This window comes from Labrus bergylta, chromosome 6 (assembly GCF_963930695.1).
Source record: "Labrus bergylta chromosome 6, fLabBer1.1, whole genome shotgun sequence".
NCBI lineage: Eukaryota > Metazoa > Chordata > Actinopteri > Labriformes > Labridae > Labrus > Labrus bergylta.
The window spans coordinates 16,170,968-16,187,017 of record NC_089200.1 but is presented as its reverse complement, the minus strand read 5'-3'; the positions used below and the strand labels follow the sequence as shown (position 1 = coordinate 16,187,017).

At 36.8% G+C, this 16,050-nt stretch overlaps 2 protein-coding genes and 1 pseudogene across 2 annotated transcripts; 1 reads left to right on the top strand and 2 right to left on the bottom strand.

The window, feature by feature from the left end:
* Positions 1–461: 461 nt before the first annotated feature.
* Positions 462–1,346, bottom strand: LOC109995044 (deoxyribonuclease-2-beta-like; annotated as a pseudogene).
* A 1,618-nt stretch (positions 1,347–2,964) lies between these two features.
* Positions 2,965–9,054, bottom strand: dnase2b (deoxyribonuclease II beta). The gene is made up of 6 exons (XM_020648630.3): positions 8,824–9,054; positions 8,539–8,713; positions 7,157–7,235; positions 6,529–6,690; positions 5,354–5,551; positions 2,965–4,709 (listed from the first exon to the last, which is right to left on the bottom strand). The coding sequence occupies exons 1-6, from the start codon at positions 8,934–8,936 to the stop codon at positions 4,375–4,377; spliced, it is 1,062 nt and encodes a 353-aa protein (XP_020504286.1). The 5' UTR covers positions 8,937–9,054; the 3' UTR covers positions 2,965–4,374.
* Positions 9,055–11,831: 2,777 nt separating this feature from the next.
* Positions 11,832–15,974, top strand: uox (urate oxidase). The gene is made up of 8 exons (XM_020648623.3): positions 11,832–11,971; positions 12,662–12,874; positions 13,543–13,659; positions 13,788–13,866; positions 14,980–15,166; positions 15,324–15,447; positions 15,533–15,616; positions 15,705–15,974. Exons 1-8 carry the CDS (start codon positions 11,951–11,953, stop codon positions 15,777–15,779), a joined length of 900 nt encoding a protein of 299 aa, XP_020504279.2. The 5' UTR covers positions 11,832–11,950; the 3' UTR covers positions 15,780–15,974.
* Positions 15,975–16,050: the final 76 nt, after the last annotated feature.

Genomic DNA, 16,050 nt, shown 5'->3' with positions numbered 1-16,050 from the left:
AAAATCAATTGGTTCACATAGTGATTAAATTGAATGGATTTTTAACAGTGTCCCTAGTGTATTTAAGTTAATGCTTGATTTTGAACATAAAACATGTTTTAAAATGTATATAGATGAAAAGACAGGGCTTAAAAACATCAATAAACTGTGCAGAAAACTAAAGACAATGTCAAGTTCTTAAAAATATGGATATGTAATGTGATCAGGACATTGGCAGTGACATCAGTGTCAGTGGTCAGTGGTGTCACATTTAGGGACACGAGTTGGAAAAGCTATTTACTCTTTAAGCAGCACATCAGTTTCATGCTCTGTATTGAAAATGTTAAATTGAATTTTCCCTGTTAAACATATCAATTGAAATTCAAATTTAGTCATGTACATTCACATTTCATTAAGGCCTGTGTCTCTAAAGCTCTCTTTGTTGATGCTCCTCCAGTTTATAAAAATTATTTGTACAATCTTCATACTGTGCGATAAGCTGATAGAACGTTATTGGTACATATTGCACCTCCGCCTCTTTTCATCTGATTATTTTCCCTGTTCATATCAGCAATACAGGTCAGCAAGGGCCAATCAAGCATCACACACCACTTGGAGTGATCTACAGTATTGTAATAACGGGTTCCCATCAGATTCACGTTCATCACATTGTAAACACGAGGGATGCTGCTGCTGCAGTTGGAAGGCAGAGGGCTGCGCATCTTTCCCCAGCTCTTAACATATAGAGGCTGACCCAGTTTGGAAACAATAAGGCCAGAGTAAAGATCTAGGGGAAAACTTTTGAATATGATTAAAAGTACTACAAAATAATCATAAACAAACAGGCATCATGCAATTAGAGCCAAATCTTTGGAAAAAAAAACGTTGTGCATAACATTTAAAAATAAACAGAAAACAAACCAAGAAGATGATTTTAAACATCTATTTAAAAAAATGTGTTGTACTTTAACTGTGAACACTCACCATCCCCAAATCGATTGTACTTCACAATGCTTTGGAAATTACTCCCTCTATTTTAAGTCAGCATCTCTACACGAGACCAGGGTGTCTCCGTTGGGTAGCATCTTCGTTGTGCAACACACACGCAGCTCTTTGAAAAAGGTTGCCGTGATTGCCCAGTCATATGAATTTTCATAAAAGTCCAAAAGAGGTTGCAGTGTGTTTGCCAGAGTGCCAGATCTACTGTTGATTTGCTGCCTGCTAAGTATCCATCCATTGGTGTTCTCATCCATGTGCAAATAGGACAAACCTTTACCATTCATGTCAGGTAACTTGTACAAAATATACCTAATAGACAGAAAAATACATTCTATGAGGTTAGCTGCTGATAGTGAAAACTGGTGAAAATTTCACATATTACGTATACGTATTTCACATCTGAATCACAGCCATGAACAAATAGCCAGACACTTAAAACCAATCTCATCGTTTTGATCTAAAAAAAAAAAAAATGTAAACGAAAGGTTACAAAGCAGCTTAATAAACAGTTGATGCCTTTTAAGTAAGTCGGAATCATTTAGAAAATGACTGTGAAGGTTTGGTACATAGATACTGTACTGATTGTAGTGGGAATTTTGGGAGTTGAATTTTATGGCTCAAATCTTCTTCCTAGAGAAAGTCAAAATAATATGTTATGTTTCTTTTGAGGTGAGGGTTAGGATTGCCATACATTGGCTACAGTGATAATAGGGTAAGATTGGGATTGGATTTAGTGTATCCATCCCAGCAATATAATATAATATAGGGTTAGACTACATTTACAATTGTCAGACCGACTCTGAAGGATTTGCATTGTAAACGGTGAGAGCGAGTCACTGTAAAAGGTCATATTACTGTCACCATTCGATAGCTGTTGAGCATGGAAGGTTAGCAGCAGTGAAATTTGGGCACAATTACTCTCATCCCCCGCTTTTGTAACAGAGCGCTGTTCAAAAGGATCAAATTGTTTGTGGGTGTATAACATTGCATTATTTTTAGAGACTCAAAAATGTAAATATGACATAAACAACATGAGTTATGTTAGAAAATGACAAACGTATTAGTTCAACCATGATTGTAGAGAGATGTTGATGCGAACAGGAAGCTGAGTTATCAGAGGGCCATCAGAGTTCTACATTTCTATACAGCCACTTTTAGATCAGGCAATGGTTCAACCAAAGCAGCTTCATTTCATGAGTAGTGACAAACAAAAACAAGAGTCTCCAAATCATTAAAATGGTTCCTTAAAGCAAATATTTGTTATCTTCAATGTATAATTGTGAATCTTAATCTATAGATGAAAGATTTTATCCCACTGGACTCAACCTTCAGCTTTAGCTGTGAGATATTTGATGAAACTCCAAAAATTACAACTTAAATATATATGTTTTTTTAATTACATTTATGCATGTATTTTTACATGCCTGACACCAGGATGTTGATTCATTTTATAAACAAGGGACATTGTTGGTTAACATTTTTTGTGTTCCCAGTTGAACCCAGTTTGACTGGTTATCTGTTCAAATGTGGACATGAGCTTATGCATCGGCATTTTAAAGAACAAGTTGAAACCTCATGCAAACATTCTTTTGCGTTGAAAAACTTCTTTGTTTTCACTGACTTTCGGCACACAGTTTTTATCTAAAAAGGTCAGACAGGTTTTGAGCTGCCATTTCTAACTTCATGAAACCTCTGACAATAACAAACTGTGATTGCTTTACATGGAGCTGTTTGACTTAAAAATCCCAACAAGTACTCAGTAGACAGGTAAATAATAGACATAACCCTAAACTTTTCCCAAAATAATGATGCGAGAGACTGGGGACACCCTTCTGTCCCTGGAAGTGGTTAAAGTATTCAATGGTGTGCACATCAACACGCACTAATAGTCCTATCCAAACACAGACAATTGAACAATACTAAATAATACAGCAGCCTTAAAATAATTCAACAAAATAAAACAAAGAGCACAACAGATACCAACAGTCATATGGAAACTCAAATGTTTTACTTTCATCATGGCACAAATCTCTCTTTTCACAGTAATGGGTAAAATATGCCATTTTAAGTCATTTGTCTTGTTTTTGGAAGGCATCTCGCAACCCCCCCTCCCAGTGTCTCACGACCCCCCAGGGGGTCCGAACCCCCACTTTGGGATACACTGAGAGTTGGTAGGAACAATATTACACTAACTTCAAACTACAACTGTTTCACACACTTATTCTCAAGAAAATGTGAAACACTATTCTAGAATATCCTTTAAATCAATAGAAGTATGAGCAGCAGGCAATAATCTTAATTCTGTGACAGAGTTTGGGTTTGTATTAGAAATGTAAGAATTTGGCATACAATACTAGTAAATGTAAAGAGTACTGTACTCAATCTAATAATTCACAGAGAAAATACTCAACTGTATGAGTCTACTAGTCTGACCACTAGGAGTCACTGGTGACCTAAAATCCTGCAAACTGATTTTTTTTTTAAATCTTCTTTTTTAAATAAAGCAGACTACACCTTTTGCATTTTTTCATTAATTCAAGAAACAAACCTCCTGAGTTAAATTTTTTCCTAGAAACACAGCAATTTAATGAATTTAATTTGCAGCCGCCGGGTAGACAGCTCCATTGGATTTGATCAAGAGCAAGACTGAGGTGGTTATGTGGATGGGGCTATTCAAGGGAGACTGTGTGTTTTACCTATACAGATTTATTCCTTTTAAAGCCTTCAAGCCAACACAATCATAAAGATAAAGTTTGAAAAAGAAGACATGTAGTTTTGGCTTTGCATTGCTAAAAAACATAAAGTTGAAGACATAAAATCTACTCGCATAATCACAGACTTATGTATAAATGTGAGTCAGGTTGCCTCTTGTTTCTTGAACATTTGTTAATAACATATAATGACATCATATAACTCATGTCATGATACAAAAATGAGTTTTCTCCAAAAACCAAATCCTTAAAGATTGGATTATAAAAGCTTTAGTTTTTAATTGTCAGTTGCTATAAAAGCGTAAACATGGTGAAACAAGGTCATCATTTTAATACCGGTACATACAAACAAGTTCTTGCCTATTAGGATCATTTTAAATATCAGCAGACTCAGATTGATAGAAAATGTCGGAGTCAGTAAAGAAATTGAGATAAATCTTTTGTGATATTATATTCAAAACTGCTCTTTTACACATGAGAATATTTCTCACTATATTACCACCGTGTTTCATTCTAACATCTGTTTTTCTTCAAGTCCAGGTCTATTTGATACTCGTATACTGTGATGGTTACATTTCAACTGCTTTACACTTAACAGGATCTAACTTCTTGTGAAGTCCTTTAAACTTGAAACCCATTCAAATTGCGTAGGTACAGACCCAAACATCCTATCTTTTGTTCTTGTTCAACAGCCGATGTACCAGTCGACCATCTTCCTGAAGGCCTTGTAAATCAGTGGGTTAAAGGTGCAGACCATCCCCCCACCTCGCCACATTTGGGCCTTCTCTCTGTTAAGATCCCCCAGACAGGTCACCTGGTCCTCATAGGCCAAGGACACGCACCACTTTGAGTGGTCGTAGTAGGACTGAAACCGGACTGACCCAGGAAGCTGGATCCTCTTAATGTTCATGACGTGTTTGGGCAGCGAGCAGTTTGAGGGCAGCTCGTGACCTTGTCTCTGCCATGTCTCTGCCAGTAAGTCGGCGTCCAGGACCTGAGCCATCCAGCCCGTGTAGATGTCTGAAATTAGGATTAATGACACAAAAACACACAGTGAATATAGGTAAGCCCGCTTGGTTCTAAAAAATGCAGTAGAATTAGTTAAATCCTCTGCTAGTCCATAATTGTTTATGTTTCAGCTGTTTCTGCAATTTCCTGAATTATAAAAAACAAAAAAGCACATCAAATGTGACAAGCCTGTCGTGTGCAAAAGGGAATATCATTGTCATTTGCTGCCTTAAAGACAACAAATCTTTAATAAGATAATCAAATAATTCTACATAACAGGACATTTCCTTTTAGTATTTGAATATTAGTCTGCAAAATGTAAGAGAGATGATATTGAATCAGCTCTGTGAAGTGAACACAAATACTAGGCCTCTGCTTTATCAATAAGACTGTGGAGGCCTCGAGTGGGGTGTTTTCATAGGCTTCAGGGTGTCTGCACCTGATAATAAATGACTGACTGACTGAAGTGTGCAAACATGATCGTGGCAGATAGTGGTTTCTGCAAAATTGTGAAGTGCATACAATTTTTACCATTTCAGTTTTTTTTTTTTTGTGAGATGAAATGTGGAGTTAAGTGCTTGAGGAAGAAAAGAGCAATTCAAATGTCTGAAAAAGAGAAGAAGAGATGTGACAAATAGTGCATGACCATATCTTACCATCTACAAATTGTTCAGATTTGACAAAACTGACAAACTTTTCCCCCCTGATTGAGAAAAGTTGCTCCTCTCTCTTATCTGAGGACAGCGGTGGTTTGGAGCCCTTACATAACTGAACCAACTGCGGCAGGTCAGCCATGAAGGTTGCAGGTACAGAGCAGTTATAGAAACGTGGGAAGATATACGCCATCTGCTGTGCTGGACATGGAAGATAGAAATAAGAAATATTATGTATGGACAGTATTAATACAAACATAAAAAGAGAGAGAGAGAGAGAGAGAGAGAGAGAGAGAGAGAGAGAGAGAGAGAGAGAGAGAGAGAGAGAGAGAGAGAGAGAGGTTTAAAGGGTTTATTTTTTAATTGAAAGTGTTGGACTTCTGTTCTTTTTTGCTCAAATGAAACATCAACCGGAACCATTTTTAATTAATACTGTTATGGAGGCTTACACATATGGATGTTATAGGTTTATGACGTCTATTCATTTGATTTAATTTAATATTTTTTATTAAGATAACAACAGGATGTATTTGAGATTTTCCTTTACTAATAAAAAATTGTAAATAAAGAAACCTAAGAAAATTTGCTTGCCATTGAAATCTTTATTAAGATATGCATTTATCCAGATCCTCATAAGTTCACAGCATGAAACTGATGTATTGCCCAGAGAGTTCATAGTTATTGTTTATTTTTAATTTTGCCCCTGGTAAGGCCTTTATATTTGCTGTGTCATGAAATTGACAGCATTCAGTAAGTAAGAAGGTAAAACCACATAAGTCTACATATATGAGGATACAATACAATACACTGTGAACAACTTTTTCCATTAGCAGTGTTCATATCACATGTTTTATGACGTGTCTGGTGACGTGGAAATACTCCACACTATGCATTCAACTCCAAATTAATTGCATTGTTGAAAACATCCTTTTAGTATATCTAAACAAACAAAAGTACTGGCACTTTAAATCACATCAGTGTAGTTGTTTATTTTATTTATTTATTTATTTAAGAGAATAACCTTCAAACCCTCCAACCCGTTTTGTTTGCACGGAGGAGCCTGACAGTCTTACATAAGACCAGGTTTCTGTTTAAATTGTGTTTACCATTCAGCAAATAGAGAATTTTGTAAGTTGACATGTAAGCCTGTTTTTGTTACATGTTGAGCCGTCACTCACCTATTTGGAGGAACTGTTTATACTGGTAGGTCACACACAGAGCGGTCTGACCATAGACTTTGCCAGAGGAGGGGTAAACGTAGCCTTTCTCTGGGAATGAGGGGAAATGGGGGACACTGTGCGACAGCCAGAAACCTTGAGAGTTGTCAAAGAGCATGGCCCCTGCAGGAGTCACACAAACAACCCTCAATGCATGAACAACAAAATACACACATGTTCATCAGCATGCCTTCATGTACATTTCAACCAAAGTCTCATCAGGGTAGTCAATAATCCAGAGTCAATAGTTGTTATCAGACAGGTGCCCTTTGCTCATTTCCTCCCCTGATACCAAATCTCATTGATCTGTTCTTTTTTTGCTAAATCATAGCACTAGAGTAAAGTTCTGGAAGGTACCACGTTAAGGAATGTTCAGTTTTTATATACTGAAAGCATCATAAGCTGAGAACTTAAAAAGATAATAAATAGGAATGGCAGAATGATTGAATCAGCAATTTTCACCAGATGTACAAGAGTTTATGTAGTGTAACTGTTGCTTTAACGTTGTTTTCGTTTGGCACAATCTTCAATTATCCTACAGTGTTCTTTCACCAGGAAAAAAAACCCCACGTTTTTCAGTTTACTGTACCTTTGGTGTGTCCATATCCACGGATATAATCTGTCAACGGTGGAGCATCATTGTAGAGAGCGTAGACTGAACTGTTAGACTGAGAAACAAATACTCATTTCATACATTTTGAACATGGAGAAGTACACTTTCTGGGATGTGGTTTAGCTTTAACACTTCAATAATTTTGTAACTTGACATCTTATTAAGGTTTGACCTATAAAGAAAGATGATTCTTTACTGTCGTGGTAAGACTTTTGCGAAATGAGTATCCATTCAATTTGAATCTACAGACAGAAAAAGGTTACAATGTGGGGGGAAACAAGAAAGTTGTTGAGCTTTGTGTCCAGCTGCTTTATTAAGTGATGTAAGGAATTTGAGATAATAAGTAAAGATTAATCTGTTTTCACTGGGGAAAAAAATCAAGTTCCTTGTTAAACCAACGTGTACTTGTTATCTTTTGGTTTACTGAACTTATATTTACTATTAAGGTGATGTCATCACAATATTTTCTTTACACTGATGACCAAACCAAGATGCAAGAGGTCAAAAAGCTCCAGGAACACTTGTAGTATGAGGTTTAACTTTATTAAATAGGTACTTAAATGATGTTTGCAATGTGTTTCTTGGTGACCCTGATGGAGGCCACAAGCTGAAATGTGTCAGTCTAATACAGTTAATAATTGATCTTCATACTACAAGTGTTGCTGGAGCTTTTACTCTTCAAGCCTTTCACTCTTCATGCACCTTGGTAGTTGGTGAAGTTGCAAACCAGGAACCTTTTGTCTTTGAGGGGACAGCAGTAACCATTGCACCATTTACTTTGTGGACTGTCATCTTTATTATACATTATTATTTGTGTCAACTTTTTAACAAGGTGTAACCTTTTGACTCATATTCTTAATTTCAATTGAATCATTTTTGTAAGTAGGAAAACTTTACATTGGTTGAGATGACAAACACAAAATATTTATACTTCTAGTTTTTCTGACAATGGATTTTACGTAACAATGACTACTTGTTTTTATAGCGTAGCTTAGTACAACCTGCTGACTGGGTTGTGGATTTGTATTTACTGCACTCTTAGTATGAAATGAAACAAGACTATATGTCAGTCATTGCTCTATCAGTGGTAACATTTGAGCCCTTTTTTATGTTCCATTTTTATTTTGTTCTCTAATGCAGACGACAAACGACTAAGAGATGTGCGTTCCATGAAACTCAAAGTGAATGACATGAGGAAGGAAGCATGTTAATGTTCAGCTACAGTTCAGTTCCCTATAAAAGAGTGTTAACGCTGCAAGCTGGCTCGAGCTTCAGCTCTGATTGAAAGGGTTTCTATCTGCCTTCACACACAGGCTTCACTGTTTAAAAATGCTAAAAGAAAGAGGACATACACTCACCTCGTAGGCCTTTCCCATGTAAAGTTGGTTCAGAGTGCTCACCAAGGCTCCCTGACTGGTGTTAACCATGTATTTACTCATGTGCCAGCCTTCTGCTGAGGAGTCTAGGTACATGTAGTCCACTCCACTGCCCACCTCGCCGATCTTATACCTGGGCATCTTGTAGATGACGAACCTGAGAAAAGGAGAGAGATACTGTCAAGAACAATATAACAGTTATCTTAGCTACAAAGTTGATAGTATTGTACCCTTAAAACTAACATTAAATACTATAGAACAACTCACCAGTCAACAGGCTCCCCAGCTTCATTTCTACATGAAATATTAGCACTACACACTGTGTAATAGTTAAACAATAAAATGATCTGCAGGCAGAAACTAAAGCACTCGGCCACCATGACTGACTCCTGCAGGTGTAGTGAACAAAAAAAGGGAAATATGAAATCTTATATCAGCACGTCTGCTTCAAGATTGAGTAACCGATAAAGCTAACACAGCTGTAGCTGCGAAAACAGGAAGTCACACGATGTGGTCATAAAACAGGGAGATACAATACTGAAGGATATGGTCAAGGTTATAGTCAGGGAACTGGAAGGGTTTGGTGCTTTCACTGGTTCTAAATCTATGCTACTCAACTGAAACATACCCAGGGGGAGTTTTGGAGCATTTTTTTTTAGCTCTCTTTCTCTCATTTAGAGTGCTGCACCTGCTTCTCACTATAAATAGAGTCATCTTTTATTAACATGGGGGTGCTGATCTCTAAAACGTAAAACATCTGGCCAAATAACACTCTCATATTGTAAGTAAATGTTGAAATGAAACTGTTTCATTTCACCTCACACTCTCTTATTTTGTGGTGCACTGATTTCATAAATGATTCACATGTTTTAAGATTCAACGTAATAAAGAAAGTTACAAACCTTAAGGTGTGCATTTACCTTTCTAATGTAGCGCTTTAATACTTTAAAGAATCTCTGTGATTAGATCTTAAACCACTGGCTGTAGAAGTTGAACAGTGACTGACTGTCAACGAAAAAAACACAACATAAAAACTGAAACATTAAAAGAATTGAAAAGTAAGACTGCAGCAATTGTATTCCATTGATTTAGCTACTACATGTCTGGATCGTATTAATAATCTTTTTTTTGGTCATCATTAAACCACTTTAGTTGAAAACAAAGAAGTGATGTGGATTTTAAGATAAACTAATTTATTCCTCTTCGCTCTCTTATTGTATGTTTACAACAAAATAATGTTGTACAGAGAGCGAGTAGAATTGGAAATAAATTACAATGAAGATCATATACATTATTACTACTTTTTGGTATATATATACATATATACGACATGTTCCTTCTGCTCTATTAAAAGTTATACATTTGGTGAATTTTTGATACGATGGTTCATTTAGAGCAGTGGTTCTCAAACTATGGTACGGGTACCACCGGTGGTACGTGGGCTCCCTGTGGTGGAACCCAAAGAAATCTCCACAATATAAAAAAGCATAAAACAACAATTTTTTTTTTTTGTCGTACTCTTATCTAGCTTGTTTCTATTGGGTTATATTTATATCAAATGTGTTTTCCCCTCTAAATTAATCTAGTTTTTGCAACAAAGAACTTTAATCTGCTCAATTTATGCTCATGCACAGACATAAACAACAACAGGAGTACGCCTCGCGTTTTTAAAAGTTCCACTCGATATGCCGTTATGGTTCAGTACTGAAACAACAGCAAGCAGCTGTAGGCCTACATTAACAGATATCCTGTTAATCAATCAATCAATCAATCAATCAATCAATCAATCAAGTTTTATTTGTATAGGGTCAACTCATAACAAGTGTTATCTCGAGACACAAAAAGCAGGTAAAAGCAGGTAAAATACCTTACTTATTGTCTTTTAACATCACAAACGAGCAGGTAAAAAGACCTTACTCATTGTTATGTTACACAAAGGAGCACATTAACAGATATCTGTTACTGTAGGCCTACATTAACAGATATCTGTTACTGTAGGCCTACATTAACAGATATCTGTTAATATAAGCCTACATTAACAGATATCTGTTAATGTAGGCTTATATTAACAGATATCTGTTACTGTAGGCCTACAATAACAGATATCTGTTAATGCACGGAGCCTGCGGAGCGCGTGCCTGCACTCTCACGTGCTCTCTCTCTCAGGCACGCAGCAATTTTATGAATAAATGAAAAATTAAATGAGAACAGGTCGGAAATATACTTGGGCCCAGGTATCATCTTTGTGTGGGAAACACTGGAGACTAAATATTTCCAAACAGGTTGTTGGTATAAAGTTGTCATTTTTATTGTTCTGCACTTTTGTGTTCTAGCACTAGCCCTCAGTAGGCCTACAGTCTGGCTGCCAGCAGTCAATAACAAATAATATTCTTTTTATGAATTAATTTGCCTCTTGCATGAAATGTGTGTTGAAATAGGCCTACAGTGTATTTTAACGTCTACTATAATGGTGATACTTGGAGAGCCAAATATTTTCGGAGGTGGTACACAGTTAGTTTGAGAACCACTGATTTAGAGTTTACAATGTTACCAGTTTCTGGGTTGTCAGGTTGAGGAGAAAGAGTCTTTCAACAACACTTGTTTTTTTTTTTAAATGTCTTTAGCTCAACAGAGGAGCTTCTCCAACTTTTCAAACATTCAACTCCTGAAAAATATCTGCAGAACAAATACAATTAAAATAAAATGATACAGCAAAGGTTGAAGTGACTTATTAAGATGAACAACCCGTGACCCTTGTGAATGACTAACATTTGTATCATGCTTCTTTTCAAAGGATGATTAACACATCGATTATCATTACTTCCAGCTCAGACAAAGTCCATATTAAAACTGAATATGGGAGTCAATTTAGCTTATCAGTAAAAATAGAGCAACTACATGTGAAAACTCAAAAAGATCATCTTTACTTTATAATATCATGATAGACTGTCAAACAAATGTACAAAAAAATGATGGTAGCATACATCGTATGCATGGTAATAATAAAACTGGTAGTTGGTTCATATTTGTGTTCTACTTTGATGTTTGTTTACTGAATAAACCCTCAGATCGGATCATATCGGAACATTTGCACATAAACACATTTATTATATTAATAATATAATATTATGCAGAGTGTCCTATACTTTACCTTCTTACAATGCACCTAAATGACTATTTTGATCATATGTAATTGTAAAAAGCAAACATCACTGTGTTAGCACGCATGTTCAAAAGTGTATTTACACACATTCTGCCAGTGAAACAGGCCCAAAAGCAAACGTTCAAAGGTTGGACCACCCTTAGAAAATCCTCCTCTATTGGTTGGGACACTTTTCGCTGGAGACTCTGCAGGGACTGAGGACAGACTGTCAGCAGGTAAAGGACGAAAAGGATGGCAACTGCTTCAGATCAGGTAAACATTCATTTTTTTATACGGAACAATAAATAAATGAATAAAACTAAATTAAATAGAAGATTAGAAGTTTTTTTCCCCCAGAATAACTTATATAATGTTCAGATTTTTGGGTGAACGACCAGAGGGACAGACTTGAACTGAAGAGCAAAACCACATGTTCTTGTCCCACAAAATCAAACAACCATGTCAAAGCTAACACTCAAACCGGTTCTGTTAACTTTCAGGGAAATGTTCATTCCCGCAACAATATATTAGTTGGTATTCTTGTGATATCATATAAAGGTTCATTGTTTCTTTACTGCCAAAGGAGTATCATAAAGAAAAAAACATCCTTTACTTTTTCCATGTCTTGATTTCTTCATATTTCCATTTACTTATCTATTCCCTTATGTATTCGTCATTGTATTTCCACATTTCTAAATGTACTTTTTTTAAAATTATTATTTGAATTGAGGTGGGCACAAACAAGTATAAAATGGTTCACTTTGGATTGGGGGTCTCTGTTTGCAAGATGTTAAGACACACTGGTGACAAAATCAAAAAGGAAAAAGGGGACTGCTTTACAGTGTATACATCTAATTATGTGAATATACATTTTTAAAAAAACAGGAGATTATATATTCAGGGCATCATTTTACATCACTGGAAGTCTCTGAATGTCAGTGATTTTTTTCCTCATTTGCGTAGAATGTGGAGTTTGTGCGAACGGGCTACGGCAAGAACACTGTAAAGGTGCTGGTGATCAAGAGACAAGGGAGCCACCACTACATCATCGAGCTGAAAGCGGACGTGGAGCTCACACTCAAGACACGCAAGGATTATTTACACGGAGACAACTCAGACATCATCCCCACCGACACCATCAAGAACACTGTGCATGCTCTGGCCAAGCTGAAGGGGGTATGTCTCCAGCCTCGGAAACACAGGGGGCATGTTTGTATACTGCTGCTTAAAAGGGGCAGATGTTATTAAGTTTTCTTCTTCCTGCTCCTGTTTGCTCATGAACAGTGCTTCAGCATTAAAATATTTTTTGTTGTGTATTATGGTGTTGAAACCATACACTGAATTGAGCAAATAAATCAAATATGAAATGAAATGAAATGAAATATGAAAATGGCTTAGGCTCAAATTGCAAAACTCTTCATGAACCTATACTCATCAATCATACTTCTGTTACAATATTTACAACAATGTTTAGCCATTAATAGTATAGGAAGGTCAGATGGGGTCAAGGGTACAAAGATACAACAAAATGTCCAGATATGAATCTAATAGATTAACAATTGAAAATGATCAATAATAGATTATATATAGATCGATAAATATTTAAGGTGAAAACACTGTTTTAAATTTTTGCATACTGGCTTGAGGTCTTGATTGATGATTGTCAATCCATAGCTCAAACAGACTAATCATCAAATAAAGGACAAACATGTTGACTTTTGTTTAAATCTGCTCTCCCTCGATGTTTCTTTACTTCCTAGACAACACTCTTATTCGTCTTTCTGGCCTCTTTTCAAAGCTTACAGTCGGTCACTTTTCTTAATATGTCACACACGTCTGTTCAGGTGAAGACCATCGAGCAGTTTTCTCTGGACATCTGTAATCATTTCCTGACCTCTTTCAACCATGTGCTGAGGGCCAGTGTTCACATGGAGGAGGCTCCGTGGAGGAGGTTGGAGAAGGTAAAATATGGATCTCTCCTGGGAAGAAAAAAAAGACTATCCTTTTGGATGGCAGAAATATTTATATTCATTATCACAAATATCCATCATCGAGCAACACTTGTTGAAAAGTTCTTAATTTTTCTCAGAATGGAGTCGAGCACGCTCATGCATTCATCCTCAGCCCAGATGCTCTTCGCTTCTGTGATGTTGAACAGAATCTTAATGGTAAGCACAAACACACATGCAGTATTGTAAACCAATCTGTTTGAAAACAAATGAAGTTGTCAGGCTTCTTATACAGCCTAATATTCGCCACCAGGTATCTGGTATATGTCAGTCCATGCACGATTCTGGTAAAATTTGCCCAAAACAAATCAACTGGTTTTTGGTAAATTATGGTTTGACAATTACAAATAACAGCGTGGTGCTAGCAGAGGGTGAAAGTCAAAGCTAGCCACTAATATGATGTATTATTTTCAAATTATGCTATAGAGGCTAGAGGGCTACCGAAATATTTGAGGAATCCAAATAAGTCGGTAAACAAAAGATGGTATCAGAAGATCTCTAAAAATATATTTAAATGTTAGCCCTTTTTGCTCTTGGATGCTTTACCTTGGCTGGAATCAACCTGGTGTTTATTGGGCAACGTTAAGCACAGACATAATCCAGTTATTCCACCTTTATTTCATACTATGACACAAACATTTCACCAAAAAATAAAGTAATTTCATTGTCTTCCCATGGATTTATAAACAACATTTTTCAAAACAGAAAACCACAACTAAACAGTCGAGTAAAAACACAGACAAAAAGTGACACACATATCAACTATGATGAAGTAAAAGAAGAAAAAGTATTTAATCGATTTCTGCTACCTCAGTAACTGTTCACATCCCCAGTACAATATTCATGTTGTAAATTAGTATAGCACCAGTTTCTCCAGCCAGCCTGGGTCTATGCATCCTCCATTACGTCTACCCATGGTAACCATCTGTGAATGAAATTAAATTAGGTTTAAAGTTATTTCCTTTATTACGTAAATTCCTATAGAAACTACTTTCCATGTGGCACAGGTTAGGGGATTTCTTTAAAGTTAGTGCCTCAATGCCTTTTGGCTCCTATTAGAAGCTAAAATTACAAACATATGTTATTTCTGCTTGTCACTGATTTGGCACACGTACTTGCAAATGCTGATGATGATATTTCTGTGGTGAGATTGATTTTTTTATTTTGAAACCTAGTGTGAGGCCTGAGATCAAGTATGTCCTCCCTATGTTCCTATGCTACTGTCACAGTGTTTGTTATGCGTTTGATTGCATCACATTGTGCCTAACACAGGCGTGCCCGTGGTTCACAGCGGGGTGAAGAGCATGACGGTGTTGAAAACCACCCAGTCTGGTTTTGTTGGTTTCCTGCGAGACCGCTTCACTACCCTGCAAGAGGCAAAAGACAGATGTTTCTGCACTTCTGTCTACGCTAGGTGGCGCTACAACACGGTTCAGGGTGTCGACTTCGATGCTGCATGGTAACTGTCTGCTAAATACCTGGGGGGACCTACATCTTTGTTGTAGATGGAGAGTGTAGATTAAACTGCCAAAGATGTTAAATATTCTTAACACAATATGTCATATGTATGTCAAAAATGTAAAATGGGAAATTACATGTTTTCACTGTTTTTTTAGGAAATGTGTGAAGGAGACTATCATCGAGAAGTTTGCTGGCCCCTATGATAAGGGAGAGTTCTCCCCCTCTGTACAGAAGACCCTTTATGAAACGCAGCTCCTGGTCCTGGATAGAGTTCTTGAGGTAGGACTATATTCATGAGATTTATATTCAAGGTTAAATCTACACTTCAAATAAATACATCATTTCACAAAAATCTGTCCATCAGGTGGATGAAATAGAGATTGTCATGCCAAACCAGCATTACTTCACCATAGACATGACAAAAATGGGCCTCAGCAACAAAGATGAAGTAGGTCCTGCTTTACACCTAACCTTTCAAGTTGTTAAATGATGAATTTAGGGGGTTACTGACATGTGGGTTTCCCCCCCCCTCACAGGTGCTTCTTGCGCTGGACAATCCTTCAGGCAACATCACAGGGACAGTACGCAGGAAGCCACAAGCCAAGCTGTGAAGTCCCCGACACAAAGCACTGCTACTGCACAAATCAATCTGAACAAACTGATTCAACGGAAAAAGCAAAAGTGACATGGTCATGTCGATCAGATCAAGTTATGGGAACAAAAATCCCCTCTTAATTATTCTGCCAGAATTACGTCTACTCAAATGTTATAACCATGTAGTGTGAATAAAAGCTGAGATATAGGGATATAGGTCATTTAGTGATTAATTCAGATACTCTTTCAGTGGGACTTATCATGAGCACAACTTTTAATTTCTGTTCT